The 15,518-nt window shown below is 43.4% G+C and overlaps 1 protein-coding gene across 2 annotated transcripts; it reads right to left on the reverse strand.

Moving 5' to 3' along the window:
• Positions 1-1,234: 1,234 nt before the first annotated feature.
• LOC109636551 (transmembrane protein 125) lies at positions 1,235-13,892 on the reverse strand. Of its 2 annotated transcripts, none has more exons than XM_020098321.2 (2): positions 13,664-13,892; positions 1,235-3,930 (listed from the first exon to the last, which is right to left on the reverse strand). In XM_020098321.2, the coding sequence occupies exon 2, from the start codon at positions 3,664-3,666 to the stop codon at positions 2,968-2,970; it is 699 nt and encodes a 232-aa protein (XP_019953880.1). In that variant the 5' UTR covers positions 3,667-3,930; positions 13,664-13,892; the 3' UTR covers positions 1,235-2,967. The 2 variants fall into 2 exon arrangements, with proteins under 2 accessions (XP_019953880.1, XP_069377700.1); XM_069521599.1 differs by lacking the exon at positions 13,664-13,892 and adding an exon at positions 7,390-8,541.
• Between the last annotated feature and the right edge of the window lie 1,626 nt (positions 13,893-15,518).

Genomic DNA, 15,518 nt, shown 5'->3' on the forward strand with positions numbered 1-15,518 from the left:
CAATGGTTAACTGTGTGAGCCCCTTTGTCTCAAGGCAATTGTGTTTATGTGTGTGTGTGTGTGTGTGTGCAGGCAAATAAAGAAGCTTGACTGTCTCTCACACACACACACACACACACACACACTAGTGTGACACAAAGCAGGACCTTCTCTGAGGTTCTTCTGGAAGGCGACGTGAGGAATTACTCTTCACAGCTTTTGGGAACATTTCACAAACATGTCGCTTTTTCTCTTTGTGTCTCGTCAGTGTCATGATGTGTTTCTCTTTGTTTTTATGGAAATGAAATTTTTGCTTTTCTATTATTTTGTATTAACACCTCTGGAAACGAGACTCAGTAATAACAGTGCAAACGTGTCAGCAGACTGTAGATTTACCTAATTCAGTGAAAGGTGATTTTTTCATTTCTCCTTCTCTGCCTTGTGGGGGCTGATCAATTCTGTTATCTGAGCCAAAAATACATCTAATGAATCCAGAGGTGCTGGGAGGAGAGTTGTCACCTCCAACTACAGCCCCATGCTGAAGGCAAAGTCATGGTTACAGTAGAGCACGGAGATTCTTAATCCTCATGAGGCAAAACTTTATTTCACTTAAGTGCTTCAGGGATCGAAATAAATGTAAATTGGTCCCAGCAAAAACACAGCAGAAATTAAAGTCTATTAATTGTGCTGTTAATTCCTTCTCTTTTTCTTTCGTTAAATTTGCCCCATGTTTCTAGTTTTCTCGTCAAAGGATCTTGGTTCCTTGGAAATATGTCCCATTTCTCTAAAATCATTGGAAGCACTCATGGTTGCATACTTAAAGTTGCATTAATTGATTGTATGCCAGCAAAGATCAGAAAACAGCTGATCCCCTTCTATGCATTCTATTCATTTTTTAATGAATCTGACCTCCTCGATGTTGTGTGTCGTCATTAACGCCTGCTCTGATCTCTGGGTCTTTTAGCTGCTGGTCTCCCTGCCTTACTTTCCCTGAAGGCTCATGGGAGGCAGGTGTGCTCTCCCTCACCTCAGGCTCCTTTCTTAGACAGATGGACGAGCAGGGACGTCCCAGAAAAAAAGCAAAACCGCCAAACTTATTGCAATTCCTTCAAATCAAATTATTTTTGATGAACGTGGTCCTGACTGAAAGATAATTTATTATTCAAGCCTTGTTGTGAATGCCCCAAAGACAAATGCTCCATACTTTGAAACTCAATGTCTGTTTGTCGATTGGAGCAAAGTCGGTGATGCACAGTTTGGTTTATCTGAGCTTTATTGCTTAACTCTGCTGCCCACATGGTTTGATGAGAACACTGACATTCAAAATCATAATAAAGACAATGAGCCAAGATGTAAAAAAAAAAAAACTCAACAGATCAGATGAGATGGTGATTCTCCATGACTGCTGCAATGTGGGTGAACATTTTTACATTCCACACAATCAATTGATTCAGTGTAATGTCAAAAATATAGAAGGTGCTTCAAGCGTCACAGCTGAGACAATACTGAGTCCACAAATGATCCAGTGGATAAAGTGCTCCCGTATAATTCTCTGATACACAATCATGTTGTCTTCTCGTGTTACAGGCAAACAGATTTTACATCAAAGTCCTGCTGCATGGATCAAAGTCAATTATTATTCAACTGAGGAATTAATTTTGAATTAAAAGGAGTTTAGCCACGTTGAAGCTCTCACCTCATTACGTCCACAGTCAAATTCATCAGCTGCACAAAACTTCATGTGAACATATGGACAGAGTGAGGGTTGGTGCATGGATTACAAATTACAAAAAACATGTTTATGTTGTCCTGTGTATCACTGCTTTTGTAATTACTATTTACAGCCTTTCAGCTAGTGCTCTGATCCACGACAACTTACAATCATTGATCATCAGTGCAGGTGGTGGACAGACGTGTGGTCCAAGAGCACTTTGACAGGATCCATGTTTATAACACATACATTATACACGTGTAAATGGCCCCTTTAACCACAACCTCTAATCACCTTTGACAAAACAGTTTTGTGTTTCTTCATCTTTGTAGTACAGAGGTTGAGACACCCACACAAGGGCATTAACAGAAAACACAAATGCAAAGGCAACACAACGGAAACACAACGGAACACCTCATATAGACAAGCGTCTCATTTTAAAGGTCCAGGTGAAAGATTCGATTGAAAGGGATCTATTGTGATGTTAGTGTTTTATCTAAATTGTACGAATTGTTGTTGTGTTTCCATTGTGTGGCTTTTACACTTGTGTTGTGGCTTTTGCATCTAAATTGTGGCGTTAGCATTCGTGCTGTGACTTTTGAATGGGTGTTTTCCGTTAATGCACTTGCGCGCTTGACGTCTCAGCCACCGTAGCGTACACATACAACTTTGTGTTACATTGTCAGAGATTATTTGACAAATTGTAGGTGATGCGCAGATTATTATACTCTGTGTGATGACAACATGAAAACACGTCAGCTCCCATTTTGGAACCGACATTTCTCACGAAAGAATCTGTGCTTTTCATTGAAAAGAAAAATCTTCCTAAATACTAATGGAGTCAGCGTTCCTCCTCGTTTTGCCTGCTTCTATGTCAGAGACCTGACCAGTGACCACGCTGCTACAGGAACCAGTGTTTTGGCGTCCAGCCTCATGTGGATGGTTTCTGATTTACAGTTTGTCAAAAAAAAGATTTTTACATTCATGTGTAAAAATACTTGCCGCTCCCCTGGCACACTCAGCCATGTAGTAATCAATTCTTCCTTTGTGTGTTACTCATCAGTCTTTTCATCCTTAAGAGAGAACTCATTAATAACATCTTCCCCGAGCAGATATTGCAAAGTCAACTTATTTTCTCCCGTTCACACGCGAACATGTGACAAAGCTGACTTACAGTATTTAAAGAGTGTTTTACTCATTATTCCCCTAACGTGAGGATAATTGTTCCGATAGTAAAATCAAGGGGCCAGATTACACCGTTGTATTGTGGTTATGTCTCATATGAGGTTAGCCAGACTGGAGGTTGTCTCTCTGCGACCCTGGCGCTCCATGCGTCCAGAAACGGTGAAGATATTCAACACCTGGTCCACCAGCCTTCGTCCGTGCCTTGTCCTCTCAAGCAGGATCACCACAACAGAATAAATCCCAACACCCACTACTGCAGCCCCCCCTCCAGCCAGCAGAACCACTCCAGAGATGTACATGTCATTCAGGGCTTGCCCTGGCTTCGGCATGTGGTTAGCCAGGGCCAGATGCAGCAGAACTCCTCCGCAAATCAACAGCGACAGCCCCGTGATCGAAACCACAAGCAGGTCTGATAAACCGCCGCTCTTTAGCATGTCGATGCGCTGGCGGCTTCGAATGCAATTCATGTCCTGCACGGCCGAGCTGAGCAGTTGTTTGAGCAGCACTCCCAGGGCGAGCAGGCAGAGGGCCGTGCCTGCGCCCAGACGCCATTCGCTGGAGACGCTGGTGGTGGTCGAGAGAAGGCCGACACCTCCCAGCCCACAGCCCAGGATCAGGAGCACGGCCACACAGTAGCAGAGCAGAGACTTCCCGGGATCTCTGAACCACCACAGTTCCACCTGCTCCTCCAGGATACTGTGCTGAATTTGAGCTGGGTCTGCGGCTCCATTTAAACCCAGCTCAGGGCCTCTGGGGTCCCTCAGGGGGGGAAAGTTATGCAGTTCAGGCATCCTACTGCCACTCCCAGCCTGCTGAATAGGGAAGCCACCACCACGAAATGCAGGTAATGCTCTATGAAGTCTTATTTCAGTTACCACAACTGTATTCCAGAGGTTTCAGAGGAGTTGCTCCTTGTTTTATCCCAGAAATCTCAAATGTGGCTGCAGTTGAACTCAAGGCTGCGTTGTGAATTCTTTTCGGCATCAACTTCCAAAGCAGAGAGTCTGAACTTCCACAGAATTTCCAGTTTGGTTTTGCAGAGTGGCAGCAATCATCTGGAAGAGAAGACAGATGATGATGTAACAGGGTTCGTACAGTGTTTGATTCCACATGTTGTCTGTTCAGCAGTGTGGATTTGCTGCTTCATAAGAACTTCATATGAAGAATGTGATGTTTTGACCTGCTTTTTACAAATTGGTAATACCACTAGCCTGTTTGTAGTTAGCTAACAGCTAACTACAAACAGGCTAGTTAGCTGTTAGCTGCTAAAATGTATTTATTGGTCTTCTCCATATAGTCTGAATATTAAGATGGACAACATGACAGCTCCTCACGCGTGAAGCCAAATCATTATGATCGTCCTCAGGTGGCTGGTTGTCTCATAGGTCATAAACTCAGCCTCCCCCATGTTAACAGATGGGACTATGGACCAAATGTCAAAGTGCACATTAAATGCATTTTTCTTAAATGGTTTCTGTCACTTGGGACTGACTCATAATAGAGCATCAGCAGAATCTCGATACCACAGTTTCACAACTGAATCAGTACAGTGCAGACTGAGGCTTCGAATGCATTCACACATACACCTCCTCTGGAGAAACTGTGCAGGAGCTCCAGAGCTCAGAGTCTGAATGCAGCTGAAAGAGACCAAGTTTGTTAACAGAACAAAGTGGATGAAAATCATTCAAACACAAAGTTTCTTTGAACAACTCGAATTTCTGTTTTGGTCATGTAAAAAACTTGGTGTTTGCTGACACCGGCAACCTTTTCTATCCCTCATTATCACTATGCTAATGAGTTTCCACTTCAGAGGTGGCTGGATAAAATAAAACAAGCATCAGCTGCCGATGGAAAAAACAATGTCCATGCACACGCACACACACAGAGGGACACAAGATCAGACAGCATAAATGTAAATGCAATTTTCTCCTTGTCATCCTATATACATATATATATTATGTATAAATATATATGCCGGCATTGTTGTATTTGTGTTTTCTGTATTTCTACATATCATATAAAGGCTGGTAAATTCCTTTTCATTCCCCATCCTCTCTGCCCTCAGTCTTAGGTCCTTACATCAGCATATTGAATCTCTCCAGTGTAGTTTGTAACTTCATCACACACCCCATAACACAATAATGTAAACATATACAGTTCGCACACACACAGACACACACGCAATCATCCTCAAGGTTATGGCTGTCGACAGCTTGTCTTTAAAAACCTGTCAGCGGCTTTATTTCCATCGAAAATCAGCAGTGCGCGGCACGTGCCCGGCGCCACCAACACCAGCCGACAGGAGTTACAGCCTGTCCTCACTGGCCGAACATTTTGCGAACACAAACACTGCTGCATGCATTCAAACTAGAAATGTTGTTTTCAAACTTGTGGCACAACATTTAAAATGCTGTCTAGGGGTTAACTGTTCCCGCCTGTTTAGAAAAGACTATAAACCACAACCAGGATCACATTTCATATCAGCGTGGACGGGTATCGCCTTGTACTGATGCAGAACGCTAACACGGTGACACGGAGAGATATGAGGCGCATACACAAGGTGTGAAATGAAGAGCGAGGTAATTACAGTGAAGGAGGAGGAGGAGGGGTGTTTATTGGCAACATGCTGTTCTGGAAGCTTTTCACATTCTGTCTCTGATGGATGATATTGTGTGTGTGAGTGCATGTATGTGTGTGTGTGTTTGTGTGTGTGTGTGTGTTATTCAAAAGTGAACAGTTGTAAACAAGTAGTAAGAGGTGAAATATGAAAAGTGTGTGGGCATGTGTGTTTAGTCACTTTAAGATTAGTGCACGTGTATGTTTCACACAGAAAGAAAAACATAAAGCAGCATTTGTATGTGTGTGTGTGTGTGTGTGTATGAGTGTGCGCATGTGCATGTGTGAACACAGTGTTTGTTGAGTCACTAATTAATCCCAGTTGGTCTAAGCTCGGTGTCACTAACAGGTAGTGCGACAGAAATAGCACAATAATTGAGATGCATATCTATTTGTGTGTGTGTGTGTGTGTGTGTGTGTGTGTGTGTGTGTTTGTGTGTGTGTGTGTGCGTGTGTGTGTGTGCGTGCATGTGTTTGAGCCTCCAACCCAACTATGACAAAAAACAAAACAAAAGCAGCATCCAAAACTAAAATATCATCCTCATGATGAAAAATCATTTTCTGTTTCATTACATCGCTCTTGGTAAAGAACAGCGGGGGAACAACTGGGTGATAGAGCGGGAGGCGACGGCACGCAACAAAGATCATAAGAAGAAATCGAACTCTTAATGACTCTAGTATATCTTACTCCATGTTTCCCACTGTGATCCCTGTAGACACGCACACAAACACACACACACAACTGATGGACTATGTCTGCCTTTCCTCTTTTATCACTTATATGACCTCTGGACTCTACATCAGCCGTGTCATACTAGCCTCATAAATATCTTTACAATAGCACTGACTCACTGCTTCACTCTCCGCTGGCCTCCTTTATGTAATAGAAAACAGGTACAGAGGCACAAACAATTTACACACTCTCCGCACAATATCTCAACGCACTTGTTCCAAGGACCACAGTGCTCTATAGAAATGTGGAATCAGAGTGATTAAACATATCTTTACACTGTGTCACCTTCTGAATAATCTTTTGAGGTTTTAGAAATTATTCAGTTAGGAAGATTTTGTTTGAACACTTCATTCCTTTACACCTGTGCACTGAAACCCTTCAGTACATTAAGTGAAAGGACGAGTCTTTACACCTCAGCTGTGAAGTTTCACACTACTCCTACTCTCTTCGCATCATCACGAAATACCGAAGCTCAGATGTACCTGACTGTAAAATAAACTTACTGTAAAAAGAAGAAAAAAACTTTATGGACCTGCTTTATCTTTCATTTTGGACCAATTAGGGAATTGGGTAGTAACATACTTGGTTATATAAAGATATTCCTCCATATAAAGTATCTCACAGAACCTATAGAAAGCTGCACCCGTTATCATTATCACATTGCATTTGAAACAGATACTAAGGACGGGCGTCTTTTAAGTGACAGGAATGATAAATGTATCCTGGAAGCTCAGTTCTGCACTGAAAGCTGAAATGACTGACGACAGGCTGAAGCCAACAGACCAAACATTCTTTGTTATGCTAATGCGCCGAGAGTAATGATGAAAAATCCCAAAGATAATTGTAAACCTTGGACGTGGAGTATCATTCACACTCTCTCTTCCGCTCCGCGTCTGTCTCCTCGAAGTTTTCAGCCTGCAAGGTCACCAGAGGAGCTGTGCTTTGGAGTAATAGAAAAAAACTACTGCACTCCAATTACCTGGGAAGCTTTGGGACTCCGGTATTCCCCCCTCTGTTATGTTGGCCCGCTGAATTCATTTCACCAGCCATTAGTGTCTCATTTTATTGTTGATGCGTGGGTCCTTAAAAATTGGCTGTCTGGCATTGTGTGTCTAATCAGAATGCCGGTCAGCAGAGTCGCTTAGAAATCTGGAAACAACATTACCTCTTGTAATAATCGCAGGGCCTCAGGTGCAGTTTTTCAGTCTGAGGAGATGACACAGAGTGGACTTTTGATGCGGTGCAAGGAAGATGTTACAGCTCAGATGAATGTATACACACACGCCCGAGGACACTGATTTGAGTCCCATATATATTTCCTTTTTACTGTCAGTGAAAAGCTTTTTTTTTTAAGCTTTATGCAGGTGGGGGAAGTACAATGAAAAAAGAAGCTTGCTTACTGTGGCTGCATGTTTAAATTGGTGATATTTTTGACAGCCTTTGCAGCTTTTTATTGCTTTCATTCAGACCACAGAGGCCACAGCTAAAGGAAAGTGCAGGGCTTAGAATTTTGTGGTGTTCAGACAAACTTGAGAATGTGTAGAGCAGGTTTTCCTTCAGCGTTTTGAGATTTGTCTTCCTGTGGCATCCTGTTTCTTTCGATTGATATTTCCCATATTTAGAATTCTTGTCAGCGTTCGCCTCTTCTGTCCACACACGACGGAACAACATTTCTCTGCCAAATAATCAAAGCAAAAATGTGTCAGGCACAATTTGCGGGGAAAAAAGCTCCTTCTGTTTCTGTTGTTGACGTTCCCGCTGTGTGCCTTTTTTATCCCAGGTCCTTCGCTTCGGCTGACGGGGAGTCCGAGGGAGACCGGATGATGAGTTGCTGTGGTGACAAAGCAATACTCTCTTCTTCTCTCCTTCCTGTCACCCCCTCTCCTCTACTAAGGGTTGGTTCTCTTTGCGTCCCCACGGGCAAGGAGAGGGGTCAGGGTTGGCTCCATCTGTCTGTGTGATGGGCATTGGTGCCAAGCGCCACAGGGACTGGAAGGAGTGGAAAGGAGGCTCTTTCGGTGAGGGAGGGTAATGGCTGTCATCTGGGACTCTGAACCGGGCAGAGGCTGCGGATGAAGCTAGATAGAGGAAGAGGGAAGGAGCTGAGAGAGGAGTATAGGGATGAGGCGGGTAGAGGATGTAGGGAAAGCTTTGGGAGGTCAGGATAGTGCTGAGCCTTCACTGTTCTGAGGGTTTCTAATGTGGCGAAGAGAAATGAGGCTGAATAGGTCGTTATCCAGACAAGCTGGATCTTTCTTTCTTCTCTACAGTCACAATGGGCAGCCGAGGCAACCAGAGAGCCCCGCGCTGCTGCGAGCTGTGAGGAGACAATGGTCAGTGTTACTGTCAGGGATCACAAGCAAAAGCAAAAGGGAAGGGAGAAAGAGAGAGAGACCTTTATATCAGCTGCACATACTGCACTGTACGAAACTCGCCCTGCGGCTCACCTTAGCCTGGCTTATCTATTTAGTCCTTCATTGCTCTGTGCTGCCAATGAATTTCAGCCGCTATCTTTCCAAATGCATGGTTTGGTTCAAATCTTAAAGATGCAGTGGTGTGATTAACGTCCTGATTTACAAGCTTCATCAAAATTAGTCCCATAAAGAAGGGAGGGGATGCACAGATGAGCCCCTCCACTGGAATCATTAAGATGCTGCAGCTGCAGCCATTTCACAAAGTAGTGATTTTGTTTTGGCCACAATGGTGCCATGGCTTGTGAAATGGTAATAGTAGGTCGGGGGGTTGGTCCATAGGTCCAACACTTTGGTTCCACAGACAAATAATTCATTTTTGTACAGATATTTTTGGTCCTCATAGGATGAACCCCCTCGGGATGAATTATAACCACTTAAATGATCCTCTGAGTCCTTGTTGGGCATCATCAGGTTGTAACAAGCACTAAAATAACAAGGTCAATATTTGTCTGCATCAGAATTGCTTGGTCGCCGTGGGTCTGTTAGCATGCTCAATGCAAACCTTATCGTTAATGGTCATTGACGCCTCAGGAGACTCAAACAGACCCTTTACCATATCGGCTCTCCCTCTTGCTGCCTGGTTCCTGCGAGATGGTTTAATCCCACCATCTCTGAGCGAGACCATTTTTCAGTTTACAACACAGCATCACCCCGACTGGCACGACCAGTCAGGACCTGTCTGACATCTTATCACACTCATATGCACACACGCACACACACACACACACACACACACTATCTATTTACTCTCCTATCCTTCCTCATATCAGCCCTCCGCACCTTCCTTCCTGTCTTACCTCAGCTCCTCTCCTCCTCTGTCTCTCCACTGAAGCTACTTTTTCCAGCTAAATTATTATTTCTCCTGTTTGCGACCTGCTTTGCAGCCTAGTGTCTTTGCCACAGATCTCCCCTCTGGCTCCAGCCCAGAATGCACGCAAGCACATACATAGAGTGAGCCACACCTGTGTTTACAATGTGACATGTTATTACCCCTTCATTCCCTCTTGCATTGTCTTTCCACTATTCCCAGCATGAAAAATAACCATATTCATCAGCATGTGTAACGTTTTGTTAACCCCCAACACAAACACAGGTTAACAATACAGGACAAAATAATCAAAACACAAATGCAGAGAAACGATTTTAAATCAAATATGACATATGGCATTTCCCTCCTTTTGAATAGAGCTTCCTCCTCGAGGTGGTGACACACACTGCTGCTGACAAAAACGTAACCCAGCCCAGTTTACTTCACTTTAACACAGGATGTGGATCCTTTTCAGCCACTTTTCTACAGCGGGAGCCAAATGGGGCTCTTAGATGCTGCGGCCAATTCAAAATTGAATAGTTCTGCTTCTGTCAAATACTCTCCATTACCCAACAAGAGCAAAGAAACGATTCTTTTTCTCTTTGTGTGTCTTTTGGAAGTTGGAGGAAATGAACTGAATGACATGCATAATGACTAGGCTGTGTGATAACCACCTCAGTCCCTCCCTTCCCAGAGGAGTTGACTGCTGATAAAGAAAAAGAAAGAACGAACCTCTGGGCGGGAGGTTGCTTTCCTCTGTCGTGCACAGCTGCAATAATGAACCGCCAATCAAATCACCAATTAACATTCTGGTCCCCTCATGCTTCACTCGCGCTGACGATGGGAAAGAGGCTCCGTCTTCTTTTTTTTGTCTCAGTCTTTGTTTTTAACCATCATCACATCCTTCTGCGGGTTCAGAGGTGATATTCAGCATATTCTAATTTGATAGTGGCTGTCTGGAGATAATGATTGTAATGAATGAGATGACGAGCTTGGTGTCGACCGAGTGGACCTCACGATTTTGGCTGAGGAACTGGTGTTTTGGAATTTTGAGCCACAGCTAGTGGAGAGATTTTGTCATGTTCCGTGCTGATCGCCTGCAGCAGCAAAGGCCTGCTGACATACATGACGTACATAGACCATGACTAATTGGTCAGGAGGGGCACTGATAGGCAGTGTTGCTTACTTGAAAGTATGCGTTCTATTCAGTGCCATTCTAGTTTACATGAAAAAGAGTCTGTAATGTTTCGTGGGGAATGCAAGATAAAGCCTGACTTTGACTGTTTTCAACCAACATTTCTTTGTCTTTCACCGCCTCAGGTAAACAGCTTTACTGGGAATTTGAAAAGCACACAAAGTAAGAGAGTAGCAAACAGTCCAGGGCTAAAACCAGCTGAGACTCGGCAGAATGCAAATACGAGGCAACGAACCATTTCCATTCCATGTAATTTTCATTTTGTAACTACATCCTCAATTCCATCCAATGGCCATACAGGCTCCAGACATATACTAAGTTTTGGCCTTTTTTCTCTCGCATCACCATGAGCTTCACATTTGTGGTTTTATGTGAAACATCTTGAATGAATTACATTTACAGAGATTTGACATTCATGTTTCCCACAGGATGATATGGGAGCTTTAAGGAAAAACGCTCATTCGCTCTCTTGCCAAGAGTTGGATGAGAAGACTGATACCTTTCTCACTGCAGACTAAAGCTAGGAGCTACAGCTGCCAGCAGCCAGGTAGATTAGCTCAGCACGAGGACTAGAAATTGTGGGAAACATTTAGCCTGCCTCCGTCCACCGGCAACAAAATTCACCAGTCCGTTTAAAGAGTTAGTACGTTTACCCAGGGTTTGCCTTTCACATATGCACAACACGGCGGGAGGTTTTCTGCAACAGCAACAAATCCTCCACATTATTCAAGCGAGAGGTGGAGATGCCGGGCGCAGCAAACAGAGTCAGGAAGTGATGTATCAACTCCGCCGCGTAGATCACGTGAATTTGTTTGCAGCAGCGAGGTGGATAAAGTCTGTATAAGCCAAGACCAGAAACTTCCTGTTGCTTAGCAACCTGGCGAAGATATTGTCCCAGCCAGACACATGGAAAGCGAATAACCTTCCCATCAGCCTTTGTTGCACTTTGTGTTCAGTGAACTAAGATGGAGAAAATGGTACGCTACTAAACTTTAGCATTGCCCTGCGATACACTGTCGACCTGTTCAGAGTGTGTCCCGCCTCTCACCCAATGTCTAAATGTTTAGGACAGTACAGGTGCACAAAGCTTAAAGCTCAATGAGCAGCTTAAAGCTTTGAGACGGGAAAGTCTCTTGTACCCGTTGTCACCAACTCTCATGTTTATTGGATTGATTATGCTGATTGGCTGGTGTGTTGTACGTCCAGGGACAGAGGTGGTCACACTCGCCACAGCGGCTATTGATGACACTCTACATGCCTGACTCTGTGTATCTGCTGACTGTGAAACAAAATGCCTCTCGGGGATATTTAAGATTCTGGCCTACTCTCTGCTCCACTCTGTCTGGCATCTATGTCACACACACACACACACACACACACCTCACCTATACACAGCTCTCATATAACCCCTCCGCTCTGCACGGTCATCCACAGACTCAATCACCAGCTCACATTGTTTTTCTCCTGTTCTTTCATCCAGTGCTTTGTGTTGACTTCAGGCTCTTTCCTAATGAGGTCTATCACATGTTGTTTTCAGCCTGAGTTGTTTTTTAGCCTCCCTCTCAGAGGATCTTTAACGTGGTTTTTGGTATATTGCATTAGTAATGTAACCTGCTTCGGTCGCCCCGTCATGATCCGTCCCTGCTCTGTAGATTATGTGGCACAGCGGGTCATGCCTGGACGCTGCATTGATCCGATAACTTGAAAGCAGCGTCAACAACACTTCCCCTCTATGTGGTTTATGGATTTTCCACAATGCAGCAAAAACTGACCTCCAACTATATGACAGTAACCCTATGAATTGATGATCTACAGTGCATCTGAGGCCTTCACTGTTACAGGGCCCACGAGTGGCGACTGTTGGCCGTTCCACAAGTGCAAAGATCAGGGTGTGATACAGTGATAACACGTTTTACTTCCCTGTTCATATAATGGTAAAAAGGGGTAGTTCATTTATTTTGGGAAACTCACAAACACAGAAACACTCTATGAAAAAAAACAGGGGAACCACTTCTTAGATTCCTATCATTTAAAGATGCAGTAATTTTCTCCTAGAAGTCGCGATTAAATGTGTTTAGAGGTTAATTCCTCTGAGTGTTAACGGGCTTGCTTGTATTGTTTCATAATGATTTAATATTCACTTCCAGATAGAAGGACACTAAACAGTTTGTGCTTGGAGAACCCATCCGAAAAGGCTATTAATATTTATTGTAGATGAGCAGTACAGAAATTCCTCACACTCAACAAAGGCTGCTTTTCAGTTGGGCAGGGTGACTGTGGAGATCATGAGAGGAGTATGATAAGGTTACACAAAGAAAATCTATGTGGGATTTGGCCAGATAGTGAAATCATCATGTCTTCTTTGAGAGGAGTAAATTATTATCATATACTATATGCAAAACAGTTTTACCGTTGACATGTTATACAGATTCTATCTGTTAAAGTTCCTTGTGCTTTACCTCACTGAGTGTGAATTTCCTTTTTGCTGCTGTTACACAGGAGATTTCCTCATAAATGAATTTTTTAAAAAGCATCACTGTCACCATTCATTTACATTGGATTACAAGAGATAAGATGCATTTACGCGAGACACAAATACATGAGCTATTTAACCGATGAGTTAGAGATGTAGCCTCTATTTTTTTTATAACTGAAATATGTCATCCTTTAAAGAACTGCAGGGATTCAGGAACATACAAGTGATACAAGTTGAATATAAACTCACTGTGGGTTATTGATTACCAAAGATAGATGTGCATGAATCTGAACAGGGATGATTCAGTGTGTTAAACTATCAAATGTTGTGTTTGTTGTGCATGTGTTCATAATTCAGGGACATAAAATGAGGAAGGACTGAATCAGGGATAAAGCATCAGTTAAATTCATCATAGTATGAAATGAAGATGTTTGATGATAAAAAGTTGGAACAGTTCCTGTCTTGTTTGTCGGAAACCTTTCTTACCTGTGCGCTCTCTTCAGTCTCAGCCTCTGCTCCTCTTCCTCCTCTTCATCGTTAATCCCCATTATTTAAAGTGTCACCGGCTCCAGTCGCTGTTCGTGTCTCGTGCATTGACCCTCGTTCATGTCAGTTCGTCCAGCTTGAAGCGGTGAGAGCTGCTGGATGTGTCCGGGCTTCCTCTCTCCTCCACACCGTCTCTGGCTCTGACTTCACCCCCCCCCCCCTCCGGTCTGCTGCAGGTGTGGCCGCGCACGGCAGCGGGGGGACGGCGATGGGAGGAGACAGAGAGCCGGTGGATCGACCTCCGTGCTGTGGATGAACCGCAGCTCAGAGCAGCGGCTGTGACTCTGATGGATAAATAAATAAAACAGACTGAAGAGCTGCGGGATGATCCTCATACAGAACATTCATCAATGAAGACCACAGATAAGATCAGACAATCCTTTATTAGACAACACTGGGGAAACTTGCAAACTTGCAATCTTACAGCAGTAAGAGTCAAAAACAGGAAGCAGTAATAATAAGTAACAAGCAATACTTAAGTGTAATGACAATAATAGTTAAAGGTTCAGTGTGTGGGGTTTAGTGACATCTAGTGGCGGAGTTGCATGTTGCAGCTGAACACCCCTCACCTCACCCTCCCTTTCCAAACATGAAGGAGAACCTGTGGTAGCTTCAGTCATAAAAACTCAAAAGTTTTATTTATTGTAATAAAATGGCCATAAACGATTACCAATAAGGTCGTAGCATCTGCTGACACTATTTCATTTCTTTCATTCATCACTCCATACGCACACAGCTTCTTACGTTGCAAAGCTGGCAATTGCGTGGAGCCCCGAGCTGAGAAGGGGCCCCTGAGAATGGTTGATTACATTAGTCCACAGCAACAGCAATATTGGTTTGGTGCGATGCGGGGCCTCCTGGTCCCTTTGGCCCGGGGCCCCCAAAGTCCCACTCACGCAGAGCTCTTGTGCTGATGCAGTGCACACGCAGTGCTTACACAACAATTACCCTCATGTGAACATTTTCAATTAAATTATTACCAATTCATCTGCTTTTGTCTTTCTCTTTGTCTGATCAACAGTCCAAAACCAAAATGTGCTTTCTTTACTTTCATAGGAAACAATGAAAAGCAGCAAATATTCACAACTGAGAAATGTTTTATTTGGTATTTTGCAGGAAAAAGTAGTTCAACTACCTAATTAATTAATGCACCAACTGCTTCAGCTCTGTCATGTGCCTCCTCGCCTGATGATTCTTCAGAATCTGGATCACATTAATCAGGTTCCTCTTTTTTTTCCAGCAGGCTTCCTTCTCCTCGATTACTTCAGGTTTGATATTTTCATCCTCTTTAGGGCTACAATCCAAAATTAGATCAAGTGCTTCATTCACAGTTAGTCGCTTGCAGATTGTGGTACAACCACAGAATGGCATATGCAGACAGAGGCGTCTTATTTATAGACCAAAGCAACGAGAACTGATCAGGGGCGTTGTGTTGGTTGGGTACTGTGCATGTAGAGTGTGCACGTGGATGCAAAAACTCTGTATGTTCCTATATTTGTACATTGTTGTGCTGTGTGAACATGCATTTGTGTTGCTGATATCGAGTATGCAAACTATTTCAACTTTTTAGAGGAAAAATGCCTTCACAGTTAATTGCTTCTTGTAATAAATAGCCTCCCTGTGGCATTACCCATCGATCATGGCTTCTCTGACACAAAGGCTGTTATTGATTGATTTTATTTGGCTGTGCCAAGAGAAGCTCACATTAATTTACCTCCTCTATGGCTCAGTGATGCAACATAACTGGACTAATGTAAAAATAACATTTTATCGCACTCCAGTGAATAAAGCAGCA

This window comes from Paralichthys olivaceus, chromosome 3 (assembly GCF_024713975.1).
Source record: "Paralichthys olivaceus isolate ysfri-2021 chromosome 3, ASM2471397v2, whole genome shotgun sequence".
Taxonomy (NCBI): Eukaryota; Metazoa; Chordata; class Actinopteri; order Pleuronectiformes; family Paralichthyidae; genus Paralichthys; species Paralichthys olivaceus.

Bases quoted from the DNA above. Each gene is read 5' to 3' on its own strand.
- LOC109636551 (XM_020098321.2), bottom strand. From the start codon at position 3,666: ATGCCTGAACTGCATAACTTTCCCCCCCTGAGGGACCCCAGAGGCCCT.